Source organism: Calonectris borealis, chromosome 1, assembly GCF_964195595.1.
Source record: "Calonectris borealis chromosome 1, bCalBor7.hap1.2, whole genome shotgun sequence".
NCBI lineage: Eukaryota > Metazoa > Chordata > Aves > Procellariiformes > Procellariidae > Calonectris > Calonectris borealis.
In genome coordinates this window covers 27,917,010-27,932,609 of record NC_134312.1, presented here as the reverse complement: position 1 = coordinate 27,932,609, position 15,600 = coordinate 27,917,010, and the positions used below count along the sequence as shown (strand labels likewise).

General features: G+C 39.8%; 1 protein-coding gene across 1 annotated transcript in view; it reads left to right on the top strand.

The window, feature by feature from the left end:
• The window catches only part of CFTR (CF transmembrane conductance regulator), a 93,297-nt gene that overhangs the window by 64,972 nt on the left and 12,725 nt on the right, over window positions 1–15,600 (top strand). The window contains exons 21-23 of the mRNA XM_075147224.1: window positions 2,549–2,649; window positions 10,574–10,816; window positions 14,591–14,746. Of these exons, the coding sequence (XP_075003325.1) occupies window positions 2,549–2,649; window positions 10,574–10,816; window positions 14,591–14,746 (500 nt within the window). The remainder of the gene's footprint in view (window positions 1–2,548; window positions 2,650–10,573; window positions 10,817–14,590; window positions 14,747–15,600) is intronic.

The following is a 15,600-nucleotide window of genomic DNA, read 5'->3' as shown; positions in this document are numbered from 1 at the left end:
TATTATCTGCAATCTGATGTTGTAGAGGACTCATTAAAGGGATTAATCTGAAAATAATATCTGAAGGGACAGAATTTCTCCTTTTCTTGACTATAATTGCTGTAAAAGTAATCTCATGTGTTTTAAACCACATTAATATAACCACGTTAGTGTACTGAAAAGCTTGGATGTTGATTATCATCTGTATAGCTCAAAGTTTTTTAGAAAATAGTGGTTAATGTTCCTCTCATTTGCAAATTGCTAAGACATGCGAAGTTTTAATGATCTTTTAAAGCCACACCAGAAATAGTCATCCAGTTCTCCAATTCCCAACCCACTAACCCATTTTCCAATGTGAAGTTTTGCAAACTCCATTCAAAATCACCTTAAAAATGGCTCGCTGCTCCTAGTAAACCCAGTACACGAATCAGAATCACTTTATACCTTACTATCTTACTTGTATTTGAAATGCTGCCCGTGGCTCGCCAGGCATAGCCAGTCTCCAACAAGCAGAGAATAGGAGGTGAATGTCCCCAAAATGTTGGAATAATTCAGTTCTGTGGAAAAACTCAGCAGGTTTAGCTGCAGATTACTTCAAATGATCGTGCCCCTGTACTGTGATCGTGCCCCTGTGCTTGGCACTGGTGAGGCCGCACCTCGAATCCTGTGTTCAGTTTTGGGCCCCTCACTACAAGAAGGACATGGAGGTGCTGGAGCGTGTCCAGAGGAGGGCAACGAAGCTGGTGAAGGGCCTGGAGCACAAGTCTTATGAGGAGCGGCTGAGGGAAGTGGAGTTGTTTAGTCTGCAGAAGAGGAGGCTGAGGGGAGACCTCATCGCGCTCTACAACTACCTGAAAGGAGGTTGTAGCGAGGTGGGTGTTGGTCTCTTCTCCCAAGTAACTAGCGATAGGACGAGAGGAAACGGCCTCAAGTTGCGCCAAGGGAGGTTTAGGCTGGACATTAGGAGAAATTTCTTTACTGAAAGAGTGGTCAGGCCTTGGAACAGGCTGCCCAGGGAAGTGGTGGAGTCACCGACCCTGGAAGTATTTAAAAGACGTGTAGATGAGGCGCTTAGGGACATGGTGTAGTGGGCATGGTGTGTTGGGTTGACGGTTGGACTCGATGATCTTAGAGGTCTTTTCCAACCTTAATGATTCTATGATTCTATGATTCTATGATTCTATGAAATAGAGTTTTTAATTCACTACGCTTTTGTTATGTATGTTTTTTGATTTTGATTCTCAGGTATTATTCCCCTTCTCCCGAGTTTTACACTGAAATTTGTGTGCAGAATCTGGATGCTGTTTCAATACTATGGTCACTGATGAACAAGAATTTGCTGATTTTGTGAAGGGGGTTTTTGGTTCTAATAAAATCCAAATTTAATTTAATCATACTTCACTGTTGAAAAGGAGTTATATAAAAGTGTACATTTTATCGAATATTGTGTTATGTATTAAATGCTATCTTCTATTTCTTGTATAAGGAACTTCCCTGATTCATAGAAAAATAAATCCAACTACACAAATACTTCTGTATGAAAATATGCACCTAGAGTACTTTTGTTACAAAGGAGACTTTTAATTCCCCTAAAATTCATAGGGAAACAATATCCCCTGCTGACCTTCCCATTTTTTACTTTGTGCGCTTAGTAGTTTGGCATTTTTCAGGAAAACTAACTGTTTCTTGTGTTATTGTTTTTCTGGATATTTTATTTGAGAAAAGGGGTTAGAAGCACTTTTTAAAAACGGGAAAAGTTGTCATCTTGCCACCATTGTAAACTTTACTGTTACAGGTAATAGGTCCTTGGAGCAACACTAAATTCTTTTTCTTAATCTGCTTTCAGGAGCAATATTTTGCTTTTATTGTTTACTTCTATAATTACTCTGATAATGAGATGTCTGTAAGCAAAACAGGAGGAAGTTTGTTGAAGAAAGCTATAGAAGAAATGGAGAAATCATAGAGAGGCATTTGGCTTAAATTCTCCATTCCATTTAACACATAGTGAGATTAAAAATCAACAGTGTATTAGTTTAGATGCTTACATTGTGTTGTATGAACTCATAAAGGAAAATCCCATGCTTGTTAACAGCAGACAATTAAAGCAAAAGAATTTATATCTGCATCTTTGTGGAATAGTAAGGAGAACATGTCCTCTATTTGTCCAAGAAATGAAAATGTAAACCAGCGCAACTATTTTGAATTTTAAAGTTGTTAGCTGTGGTGTTTTAGTTAGATAAGAGTCATTTCACAGATTCCTATGTGTTGGAAAAAGGAAATTGAAATCAAGATAGCAGAGGCCTGATTCTGTTCACAGCTTAAGTACCAAGATTTAATTTTTTCTACTGCCAAACCAAGATCAGGGTTTCTAGTGAATTCAGTACCAAAGCCAGGTGTTTAACTGATGATTAAGCTCTCAGTCCTTTGTGTAATTAACAAATCCATGTTTTCTCCATGAAATAAATAGAGGAGAAAATGTGAATATGTATTTTAAGATACACATGCTAATTTTTTGATTTCTGTTGACTTTTTATTTGCATATAAATTGAATGTGTTTTTCTCTCCGCAGGTGATGGACCAGCTAGACTTGGTATTATTATTACTTTAGCTATGAACATCATGGGAACCTTGCAGTGGGCAGTAAACTCAAGCATAGATGTGGATAGTTTGGTAAGCATAAAATGCACTGTGCTGTGCTTTCTTTTGAGGAATTGCCTTATTTTGTTGATTATCAGTGTTCAGTGCGTTATTTTCAGAGTTGGATATCAGGCAGATGTGTCAGAAAAGTTCCCCTCATACCTTTCTTAGCAACCTACCCGCTTTGGCACAGCACAAACTGATTTTTTTTTATGATCAAAAATTTTCCTGGACTAGAATAGGCAACAGCAAATAATTGCATTTGAGGATTCAGATTGCAGATGTAGCAGTGATGGGAAAACTTCAAAAAGGCTTGGAGTTGTTTTGTTATGATTATATACCTTACCACGGTATATTAATATACCTTACTTGGTCTACTTAAGGGCTTTGCACAGCAGATCATGACAGATGTTTTTGAGCTCCTTCCACACAAAATCAACAGTGATTTAAAAATCTGTCCTAGACGTCCCTGGGGGTCGTCTTCTGGTTTTGTGTAAAATAACCTCTGAGATAAGGCTTTGGAGTTGTACCTGTTTACCCCTTTAATTTGTGTAGTTAGTCTGTTAGTTAGAATTGGCTTTAAAACAGAATATTTCACAAGGTTAACTCATCATCACCTATTTGTTGAGATATGAGAAGCAGACAGGAGACTCATAAAAGAATATATTTGTTCTTGCAATTTTCCTCATACCTTAGCTTAAATGTATGAAAGTTTTAGATGTTATTTTTAAATGTAATAGTTACTTCTCTGTTTACACTTCAGGCATTCTAGGATTTATTTTAGACAGAATTCTTGTAACAAAATACAGTAGTCTTATAAACCAAAAAAAAATTCTGAGAAAAAAAAATCTCCCACATCAGTTAAACCCTCTCTGAACCCTAAATTAGCTTCTCAAGCCAACCGTTTCAGTATTGGAAAACAAACAGCTTTTACAGCAGATCTTGGAGACCATTAAATCCTGATTAGCTGAAATGAGTTGTTGTTTAAAAAAAAAAAAATGCGGCAGATGGTGACAGTGAAGGAATATTTGCCAGTTTGACATATTTTTCTAAATAAGTGATTTAACCAGCCTCATCCTGAAGGAAATCCTTAAGAGCCCCAAAACTGGGAATTGACCACTTACAACATCTAATCTCTTGTTTATGCGCGTGACTGGTGATAGTCCAGAAAGCTGACTGCCATTCAGGGACACATTTTTTCCCTACCCACCAATTGTTTTATGCTGACTCTTTTTTCGCTTGTTAGAACAGCCTGTCTTGAAGGGCAGGCACTTTGTGAAAGGGCTTCTTTGCCGTAACTGCAATACATGCCGAACAGCAGTTGTGTGACTGGTGATGAAGTAAAAGGTGCTGTTGGTAAGGCACGACTGCGACAACAACGTTCAATCAGCTCTCTTTTGTAAACTCCATCTTAGCCCTGTGAGGCATAATGTGATCATTTTAAGTATAACAATCTGTGTAAGAATCGTGTGCACGTATTATACAGCTTAATACAAACTGAAGGTGTTTCACAAGAGCAACAGAAAGTCCTACTATAGGATTCAGTGGGTGCTGGACACACTACTGTTTTAATAAAAAAGAACTTCCCCTCTTTTAAAATACATTGATGTTAAAATGTCATCTATTAGTAGCAATAAGGAAGTAACTCCCTTTCCCCTGAAAAGCAAGTCTCAAGTTACTTTAGACGTTTGTGAGTACTTTTCTCTATATTGAGACAAACTACTGTACTGAAGCACCGGTTATATTATCTTAATGATAGCGTTTCTAAGGTGCATCAGTTTATAGGTGGATCCTCTGGACTTCTTTTGGCAGTGGATAGCTCCCCAGCCCCATCCCATGGATTTTTAAGTATCCTAGATGACTAATAGGTATTGCTGGCAGGATGGTTTTCCTAACATTCAAAAGCTGCTTCTGTGCACAAGCAAGTAAGAATAGCTTCATGGTTTCAAGATAATGAAACTGCTTCACTGGGTGATGCAAATGTATTATTTCCCACTCTTTGTATTCTCTATGTTTAGCACTTCCCTCTTTAAAGACTTTTACACTTGCTTGGTTACAGATGTCCTGCAAAGGCTTGCATGTGTGCCTGACTTAGTACTCTATTTGGTTATACTCTGTTTCTCTCAAAGGGTTGAAGCTTCCCACAGGACCAGATTGGCTAGAATTGACACATCTCCATGTGTCTCCAGTTACAGATATGCATGCACTGCTCTACATGACATCACTCTTGCCCTTCCTTCAGCAGCTGTGACATCTGTGCTTACAAGCCTGCACACAAGCATTCCTGAGTGTATAGCATATTTGTAGGTGGCAATCTTTGGTTGTCAGATAAGCTGGAGTTTTCTGCAAGTAGTTGAAGCCCGTGTCCGAAGGCATAGCTGCTGCAATTAGTACATAATATTAAGCTTGTGCTGAGTTGTTTTACAAGATATGCAAGGTACAAGACATCAGTGAAATAAATGCAAACAAAAGGACAGGAAGGCAGGAGAATAGGGAAGCAGGATCACATGAAGAAGGAAGAAAATGTACTGGAAGAAATACTGGCCAAACAGATGGGTAGGTGGCGAATTTGACTTTATTCCACACAATCTCCTTCTTGAGCTTTCTGTGACACTGGCATACATATTGAAGAAATCTGAGTTTCTAGGTTGGATTTTGTTTTTACATACACAGATACTCTCTTTGAAGCAATTTCTGTGGAACTGCTTTGGCTTTAACTGAGAAATCCCCATTGTCTTTTAATACCCCATAATGGCTTTGGCATTTCGTTCTCTACAGCCCTGATACTTTATCTGCTCTGTTTTGTTGTGGTTTTTTTTTTAAAAAACATATGTGGTCACTCTGACAGCTATCCATTGTTTCATTTAAAGCTACCAGTTAGGCTAGATTTATCATTTCACTTTGATCATTTCTGCTAATATCCCCTTAGCTGGTTTTCAGTCTTTTTCTTATCCCTCCAAGCAGTCTTGTAGTATTTTTAATTTTTTTCCTTAATAAGGAAATAGAAAATAAGTTTTCCAGTAAGTGCTGCTTTCACGGACAAGCATTGGCTAGTCCCAGTGGACTGTTTTAATGTTTTATAACCTCCTCCTTCATAGATGTGTATCCTGCAGTAGCAGTGCTATAACTGGGAAGGACAATTCCTTTTATCAGGAAAAGAGAAAATGCCATGCTTTTACTGTTGCCAAGATTACTTATGGAAGGAGATACAAAAAGAATCCCCCAAGGAGATATTAAAACCACACTTGCCAAACCTCACAGTGCCCCACCCTGTATAGCAGGGATGCTGAAGAATTGAAGTAGTACATGGTAGAGAAGAGGACCAAAGGAAAAATTAGGACTGTGGAAAATAATGGTGCTTTTACAGCTGGTTTTCATGCTTTTATTTTCCCATGCTGTTTCACCTGCTCAATTGGTATTTTTTTTTAACTATGCTTAATATGCTTTTTACTACTGTCAGAAGAAAACCTGAAAACACTGTTAATTTCCGAAGCTTAAATAGACTAAATACTTGACTGTAAAATCTGCATCAGAATGACAATTCTCAAAAAGTGAGATGTTGGTCGTCTGGAAGGGAACAGAATCAACAAAAATCTGTTAGAACATTTCCTTTTCTGCCTGCAAAGCAGTGTGAGAAAGAGCAAAAAAATCAGTACAAGTTTGACATGAAATATTTCATTTTTTGCAGTTTGGAAGAGCAGTATATGTCCTATAAGTGCACCCAAAATGTAACAGCAGTTTTTGCAGTGACTTAATGCACAGGGTTTTTTTACAATGTGAGCCATTGGACCAACCTCTCATAGAATCTCTCAGTTGCACACTGCGTTTTCCAGACAGCATGTTTTTGAGGAGGTGGTGTCTTGCAATATGGTCGTTGAATACTATGCATACCTGGTCTGGAGAGGGTAACTGCTCTCTTTCTAGCAGAAGAGAACATAAGGCCTGGTGAAATTAATTGTATTAGATTACTTGTAAAAGAATTACTTCTTCCACTTTCTGGAAATATACATTACATAATTATGTTATGAATTCTCCTTCAACATCAAAAAGAGTTTAAGTGATATTAATGAGAAAGTAAATTAAAGAATTTGCAATGTTATTAAAATCTCAGTGAAATACAATTAGGCAAGGCTAAAAATAGTATATTATGCTCTAGACATTTTTAGGTGAAGGTAGTAAATATACTCTTTTATTCTAAAGCATTAGTTAGAGAATGTGAATATAGCAGGCACATTGCTGATGGGAATAATGGATAAGAAACTTGCTGTCGCCTACACTATACCTGTCATTATGAATGACAGAAGATTTCTACCTGTGAAAGGAAAAAGGGATGTCTTTGTAAAATGTTACTGACATTCATGCTACATTCTGCCCAGATCTAAATCATAATGCAAATTACAGAACCAGGAAAGCATCCTTCTGAATTGATTTAAAGTATTAAGCTGTCTAAAATATCTGCATATGTGATGTGACTGATAAATCTGTCAGGGGAGCTGGGACAGAGATGAAATTTTCTGTTGTAAGGGAAGGCTCTTTGTCCAGCTGGCTTCATAGCAGATTTTAGCTAGCATATAATGGTAGGTTCTCTTATTATAGGGCAATGGTAGGATCTCTTGGGCAATTATTTATACAATGCCTGTACAATATTTCACAGCTCTTGATGAAGCCAAGAAAGACCTTCATTTCTGGAAGCGGCGATATTTCTGAAAAGATAAGATTTCTGAAAACAAATGTACCATCAAACACCGATTAAAATAAATGCATGGTGTTCATTGTGGGGATGAACAGGAAGAAAATTGTCAGTCTGATCCAAGATCTTCCTGTTTGTATCACCAAAATGAGATGACATTCATATATCAATATGATGATGACCATACCTTTCCATCTTGCAGAGAAGTTGAGATGGAAATTGTAATTGATAGGCTTGGGTGTTAACATGCTTTTCAAAACTTCTGTCAGAGTTGTGTTTCAAGATGCTGAGATGTAAGCAATTACCCCATTGCATTGTATATATATTTGCTTCCACATGGAAAATCCACCTAACAATATTTCAATCTGGATCGAAAAGGAGGAAGGAATGGTAATATATCAAGTAGAATCACTTTGCAGAAGGAATTACAAAAGCAGTTTAACAAGGTCAAAGATGTACAAAGGGTTTTCCATAATGCCACTAAAGAGAGATATATTACTGGGAATCAGATTAGAGAACAAATGCTAATAATAAGGCCCAGATACTCCTGGATGCAGTAGCTATGAACATATCTGTTTATTTATTTATTTTGCTAAATAATTTCTGACCAATAAGAATTGACACTATCTTATAGTTTACTCTTGTTGTTTACAAAGGTCAAATTTTGGTAAAAGGAGGAATCTAGTTAATTGAGTTAGTTGGACTAAGGTGCCTAGGGACCTGAATGTAGACTATTGTCACATCTTCTTCAAGTAAGGGGCTGAAATTTGTTTCCTGCGTGGCAGGAGTAAAACAGTAGGAAATTTTGGAGACTCTAGGACTACCAGGATGAACAACATTCTCCAAAAGTATATTAGAAATGACAGCCTCCACAGAATGGATTAGTTAACCAAAACAAGCTATGCATTGGAGGTCAAGAAGCAGATAGAGAAGAGAGACTTGACAAAATCAGAGTTAGACTTGCAAATGGCCCAAATTCTGGGTGAATACTTGATCTCAGTTTTCAGTAAAAGACGGTGTTTAATCTGGGAAGTTGAAAGTGAAGCAGAAGGTAGAAATGGGATTTACAGTATCTGAGGTGGAAATTACATGCAAAAATCAGCCTAGCTGTAAGCACGTAACTGAAACTCCTAAGTTAGAATCCTGGTCTCCCTAAATTTCCTGTGCAGTCTGTGGAGGGACACATACACCACTCGTGACTCAGTCCATCTAAAATCAGAGTCTTCAACTAAACGTGATTGGGTTCTGCAGTTGGGCATTTCAGTTAAACATGTGAAACTGGGCTGGAACCATGCTGCCCCATGCATGCAGACCAGGTGGAACCAAGTGTCCCATCCTAGGGTTCAGGAAGAACTGGCTGAGAAGCTGGAGATCTGGTAATGGCCACTTCAAATGAATCCATCAAGCTGGTAGTGGTGGTGGCAGGTGATAGAACAACAACTGTCACTTTTGGTTAAGAAGGAGAAATGGGAAGTGATTGATGCCACCATCAGTTTGTTAGTCTGATGGCAGCAGTCTTTAGAAACTAATTTGAAGAAGTAATCAAAGACGCAGCGCTTACAGAGTGAATTCACTCAGGTTTGCTGACATTAGGGTTGCGTCAGACTAACCTGATAACTGTGTTTGATGATTTATTTTCCAGACAAAAGTAATGTAATGTAGTGGATCTCATTTGTCTTCAGGAAAGCCCTGGCTGTGCTCTGTTTCAGAAATTATATAAATGAAGGAGATCAGGTTTATTACAAGAACTGTAAACTAGTTAATGAGTTGGACAGAAAGGACATGGCATTAAGCTGTAAGTATTAAGCTGTAGGGAGGCTACTCAACAAAGATTAGATTTGCGACTGAGCTCGTTTTAATCTTCTTTTAATGCTCTCAACAAAGAAAAAAAAATTGTGTTGAAGAAATCTGCCAAAGGCACAAAGCTGAAAGGCAATGTTAGTATGAAGGGTGCTGGGAGCCGAAAGGTATTAGGTGACCTCAGATGGCTGATATAAAATAGATTTCGGTAGCCAAAGTGTAGGCTTGAATTTAGGGACTGCTAAGAATAACCTCTTGTAAGTAAGGATCTACTCAGTTAGAAATGGCTAAGATAGAGGAAAGCTTGGCTGAGCACTGCTTGATCAGAGGGTGACTGTGAAGAAAGAGCGTATGATCCTAGGATATGTTAATCGAGATATTCCTAATATAGATAGGAAGGTATCAATGCCTTTGTACAATGTCCTTGTGAAGCATCGTCCAAAATGCTGTGTACATTCTGATCAGACAGAAAAGATTAATTTGAACTGGGATGTTTGGAGAAGGAGAACATATGTTAAGAAAGAGGCTTAAACCTGATTTTCTTTAGTCCTGGAGAACAAAGAATCTAAGGTAACCCTCCATAAATTGATGGGGAAAGCACCTAGGAAAAAGAACTATTTAGAAATTACAATTAATTAATTTACAAGAACAAACTGGTCCATAGACTTAAAAATATGTTTTCTGACCACCTGAGCAGTGAAGTTCTAGTGAAGGAGATTAATTAACTATTTATTAATTGACCCTTGACCCATTTAAAAAAAAAAAAAAAGATCGAGAGGATCCCTTCTAGTTCCATGCTCCTTTCAAAGTTCACCAAGACTGCTATTAGCAACTTCTGTCTGAAGTTCATGAACTACAGGATTTTATTATTTCACCTAATATATATAGTTACAGATATAAAATTAATTATCATGAAACTTGCTACTATTTTTTTGGTAAAAACTACAGATAATTTCTCATAAATACTCAGATGTTAATGTCTGATGATTGTTTCTCTTTACTTGGTGCTACTGTTTTACATCTTTCAAAGTCCACACAGTCTGCTGACCTTTGGAGATCAATCATTACTCAAGGAACTTCAGTTTTTGGGTTGGGCAACCCCCTACAGGAGGAAGGAGTTAAAGACTTCAAGATTGCTTTCATGATTATACTTTGTTTTCATAAATACAGGTCATCTACAGTTTTCAAAATACATTTTTAAAGGTAGAAAGAGCTATTGTGTCCATTTAAAATGGAAGCAGGTGGAATCACATGTTGGACCAATGTCAGGAGTATAAGAGCAATAGACTCTAGAGCTCTATACAAGAAGTATCCTACCTTTGAAAATTATATCATGGTATAACTTATGCAGAAAAGAGACTCACTGTTCCGGAGTCCTAATTCTAGGAATTAGGAATAATTTGATTTCATTTGTTTTGATAGCTAAGTATTAATTACAATGAGAATACTGTTTGTTTTGATTCCTAGATGCGGTCTGTCGGACGAATATTTAAATTCATTGACATGCCAACAGAAGAGATGAAAAACGTTAAGCCACAGAAGAATAACCAGCTTTCAGATGCCCTTGTAATTGAAAACAGGCATGCGAAGGAAGAGAAGAACTGGCCATCCGGCGGCCAAATGACTGTGAAGGACCTTACAGCCAAATATGGTGAAGGAGGAGCTGCTGTGTTAGAAAACATTTCCTTTTCAATAAGTTCAGGGCAGAGGGTGAGACACTGTTTTGTTGTGTTTGATCTGACTTCTATTAAGCTTAACTATAGAAGCGTCATTATAAACCTATTCATTGACTAAAGAGTAGGTTGGGTTCAGTAAGGTTTGTAAATGAAATTGTTGCAAAACAAAGTAACCATCTAACGCACCTGAAGAACAGAAATGTCTTGCGTCTCTTCTTAAAAAGAGCTCATCTGTAGGATTATTGGCTACAAACAAAAAAAAGGAAAGGAAAATCTGCCTCAGTTATCCTAGAGATCTTGAGGCTATTTACACCTCAGTGAAGCAGAGTGGGGATGTTCGCTGGCCATGAGTAGCAGGACATACCGATAAAATACGTATGCAGCAATTCTCCAAGTTGTATTCCTGTGCCTGAAGTCATCCGCCTTCTCCTCCTGGGGAGAGGGAAGCTTGCTGGTGAGGGCAGGTGCTGGGGGCAGCCTGACCCAGGTGGAGCAGGGCATGAAAGAATACCAGCCACTGTGCCAAGGGTAACGCACCGCTGGCTCTGGCGGCCGGAGGGTGGAGGTGCCGTCTCGCCTGTTCGATGAGGGCTCTATGCCACCCCGAATTATTATATAACAAACCATAAACAGCTCTATTCTTTAGAAGATTGACAAACCTCTAATTAATCTTCATGCATGTTTGGGATTGCATTCAAGAAAAAGCTTTAGTTTCAGGACAGCAATTAGGCAGAGGTTTAACACTTTGCTTTAAGTTCATGCTGAAGGACTGTCCTCGGTGGGGTAGGAAGAAAGGCTCACGTGATTTCCTGAGCTGGAACATACGGATGAAGAGATTTTAACTTTCCCACATAGATGAGAAAACAGGTTCAGTGACAGCTCCCTGGCCTTGCCACGAGGCAGCTCTTTGCTCCTAGTTTGGATAGCACCAGTGTCTGCCAGGTTTGGTAGATCTGTCTTGGTTTACATGAACTGAATGTTTCATCTACTAAGTTTGAGGGCACCAAAATTTTGAAACCAGGGGTCTGACTTCCTGTAGCACCATCCCAAAACCACTCTGCCTTTGGAAGAGAGGCACCTGTGATTCCTGGAGTGTGGAGGTGTGGGTGCCGCTGCAGTCTGCTGGATTTACTTCCTGGAAAATCCCTTGAAGCAATGGAGTATGGAAAATGAAAGATACTTTTGTCCTGTACAGAGAGGGGGCAGAGCAATCAAAACAAAGATCCTTTTTTCAATGGCTATGATTTAGGAACGCGATCCAATTTCGGTGATGAACCCTGGACTCAGAGGTAGCATTTCCAGAATTTGAGCATGCTCCTTAAACTAGAGAGGATTTGTCTCTGCCCCGTAGGGAAGCACGTGTAAAACAAGCAGGAAAGGGGAGAGCTCTCCTCTGCTGAGGGGGTTGAATAGAATAGAATAGAATAGAATAGAATAGAATAGAATAGAATAGAATAGAATAGAATAGAATAGAATAGAATATCTCCGTTGGAAGGGACCTATAATGATCATCTAGTTCAACTGTCTGACGAATTCAGGGCTGATCAAGTTAAAGCATGTTATTAAGGGCATTGTCCAAATGCCTCTTCAACACTGACAGGCTTGGGGCATCGACCACCTCTCTAGGAAGCCTGTTCTGGTGTTTGACCACCCTCTCGGTAACGAAATGCTTCGTAATGTCCAGTCTAAACCTCCCCTGGTGCAGCTTTGAACCATTCCCACATGTCCTATCACTGGATACCAGGGAGAAGAGCTCAGCACCTCTCTCTCCACTTCCCCTTCTCAGGAAGCTGGAGAGAGTCCCTCAGCCTCCTGTTCTCCAAACTAGACAAGTCCAAAGTCCTTAGCTGCTCCTCGTAGGACATTCCTGCTAGCCCTTTCAGCAGCTTTGTTGCCCTCCTCTGGACACGTTCAAGGACCTTCACAGGGCCCAGAACTGCACGCAGTACTCCATGTGAGGCTGCACCAATGCTGAATACAGCGGGATAATCACCTCTTTTGACTGGCTGGCGCTTAGGCACATGGTGTAGTGGGCATGGTGGTGTTGGGTTGACGGTTGGACTCGATGATCTTAGAGGTCTTTTCCAACCTTAATGATTCTATGATTCTATGATTCTACTGTGTTTGATGCACCCCAGGATGCAGTTTGCCCTCTGGGCTGCCAGGGCACACTGCTGTCTTCTATTGAGCCTGCTGTCGATCAGCAGATCCCTTTCTGCAGGGCAGCTCTCCAGCCACTGCTCTCCCAGTTTATACTTGTGCCTGGCATTACTCCATCATAGGTGCAGAATCCAGCATTTGGAGTGTTAAATTTCATCCCATTAATCATTGCCCAATGCTCCAATCTATCTAGATCCCTCTGCAAGGCAACTAGTCCCTCAGGAGAGTCAACAGCACCTCCCAGTTTGGTATCATCAGCAGACTTGCTAATGGTGCATTCAACTCCTGCATCCAGATTCTTGATAAATATATTGAACAGAACTGGCCCTAGAATTGAACCCTGAGGAACACTGCTGGTGACCGGCCGCCACCCAGATGTAGTCCCATTCACTACAACCCTTTGAGCTCTGCCCTTCAGCCAGTTCTTCACCCAGCGCACTGTGAACCCGCTCATCCCACAGTTGGACAACTTGTCCAGAAGGATGCTGTGAGGGACAGTATCAAAAGCCTGGCTAAAATCCAGAAAACTACATCTACCACCTTCCCTTCATCCACTAGACAGGTGACCTTATCATAGAAGGATATTAAATTAGTTAAACAGGACCTTCCCTTTGTGAACCGATGTTGACTGTGCCTGATGATTGCATTATTCTTTAAATGTGTTTCAGTAGCACACAGTATGATCTTCTCCATAATTTTTCCAGGAACTGAGGTTAGACTAGTTCCCTGGGTCTTCCCTCATGCCCTTTTTGTAGATTGGAATACAAAGCTACCCAATCAATAGATGGGTAGACTGCTCATCTGGTTCGGAGGCTTAAGGCACTGTTACGGAAAGGATGCCAGGCAGCAGGAAGAATCCCCTTCTTCACCTTCACATGTATGTTGTCACCCTACAAAAGCAGCCCATGCTCAGACAGGACATCATTAGCTGTGTAAAACCCAGCTGTTGGAAAAGGCAGTATCTCAGCATTTGCTGGTGGTTACTGCAGATACTGCTTGTTCCAGCAATAGGTCGGTGCAATCTCACGAGGGAGACACAACAAAACCCCGTGTATTATGTTTCCTCCCTACTAAGAGGTAAGGAAAGGCAGCACCAGCTGGGCAGGTTGAGGACTTGCATTGCTGCTTGAGGGTAGGCAACGGCATGGTGTGTGCTGTGACCACTGCCTCAGGCCCAAGCTACCCCACTACAAATTCATAGTCTGATCAGAATTAGGCCCTCTATTTTCAGTTATATGGAAATGGAGTAGCTTAGTAGTGTGATTCAAGTGCACTCCCTACTTGGTTTTTGTCTGCTGGGGTTTTGCTAAGGATGGCTTCATAGCAAAAGAAAGCAGAAAGGCACAAAGAGCTGGACTAATCAGTACAAGATAATATATAAGCAAATTTCTGTTCTTCAGCTAAGGGTAGACTAACAGATTTTTCATCTTAGTTAATTCTAACAAAACAAAGAAGAGTCTGGCCCAGTGTTTTGTTCAGCCCTTGCTGTAGGCTTTTCTCATTCCCAAATGAACGACAATTACTATCCCATTGAGATCCATTTGTATTGTTCTCCACTGCTGAGATCTCTAAGTGTTTCTGCCTTGGTCTGCGGTTAATATGTGAGCAGTATTAACATAAAAGTTTGCTTTTATGATTTGCATTGCAGGTGGGCCTTTTAGGAAGAACTGGTTCAGGAAAAAGCACTTTACTTTTTGCATTTTTAAGACTGCTGAATACAGAAGGGGATATCCAGATTGATGGAGTCTCCTGGAACATGGTCAGCGTGCAGCAATGGAGAAAGGCATTTGGAGTAATTCCTCAGGTAATGAGATTATTGTATATTTGTGTGCCTTTATTTTCATTGGTTCTATATCCATATGGGCATAGTTACCTTCAAGCTGGAAGTTAGTTGTTTTATGCTGAGAAACAGAAACAAATTGCAGAGATTTTGTGAAAAGGGGAGTGGGATGGATGGATAGATGGATGGATGCAATGATTCACAGCAAACTTCACAGCTTTTTGAGGGTTTCTATGCCACTCACACAAGAACTCTTCTAGAAATTGCAAGGTACAGCACACTCAAACGGAAATGTTCGCAGCCTGCTTATCCCTCCACCTCTGAAACAGTTTGCATGTTGATTCAAACTAAGATAGTGCCACCTAAAGAAAAAAATACAATCAATCAGTGGTGTTCTCAGCTACTGTTTTCTAAAGCCCTACATCACATATCACATATTATGGTTAACATGTGGATACTATACATTGCCTATTTTCCCTGACAGGCTGGTAGCAGAATTACTGCTTTTCTCATATTTTGCTAGACCACTAGCTGATCCCCAACTTGGACTCATCACTTTTTTAGCTGTCATCTCTCATTACCGTGTCATGGTGTACGTATAAGGGAGCACTTCATGTTATATGCTTGCAGCAGTCCCGGCATATGGGAAGTAATACTATTACAGAGATGAAAAAGGAAGCAGCTCCTCACATGGATTTAGGGACCCTAATACTCTCAAATAACCGAAACAAGAAAAATAGTCTAAGAAGAGGCAAACAATTAAACCTAGGGCTTCTGAGTCCCTTGCCAATGTCCCCGCCACTGGACCGTGTCCTACATTAGTGACAGCTCTGGATTGTCTGTCTCAAAAATGAACATTATTGGCTGCATGCAGTAAC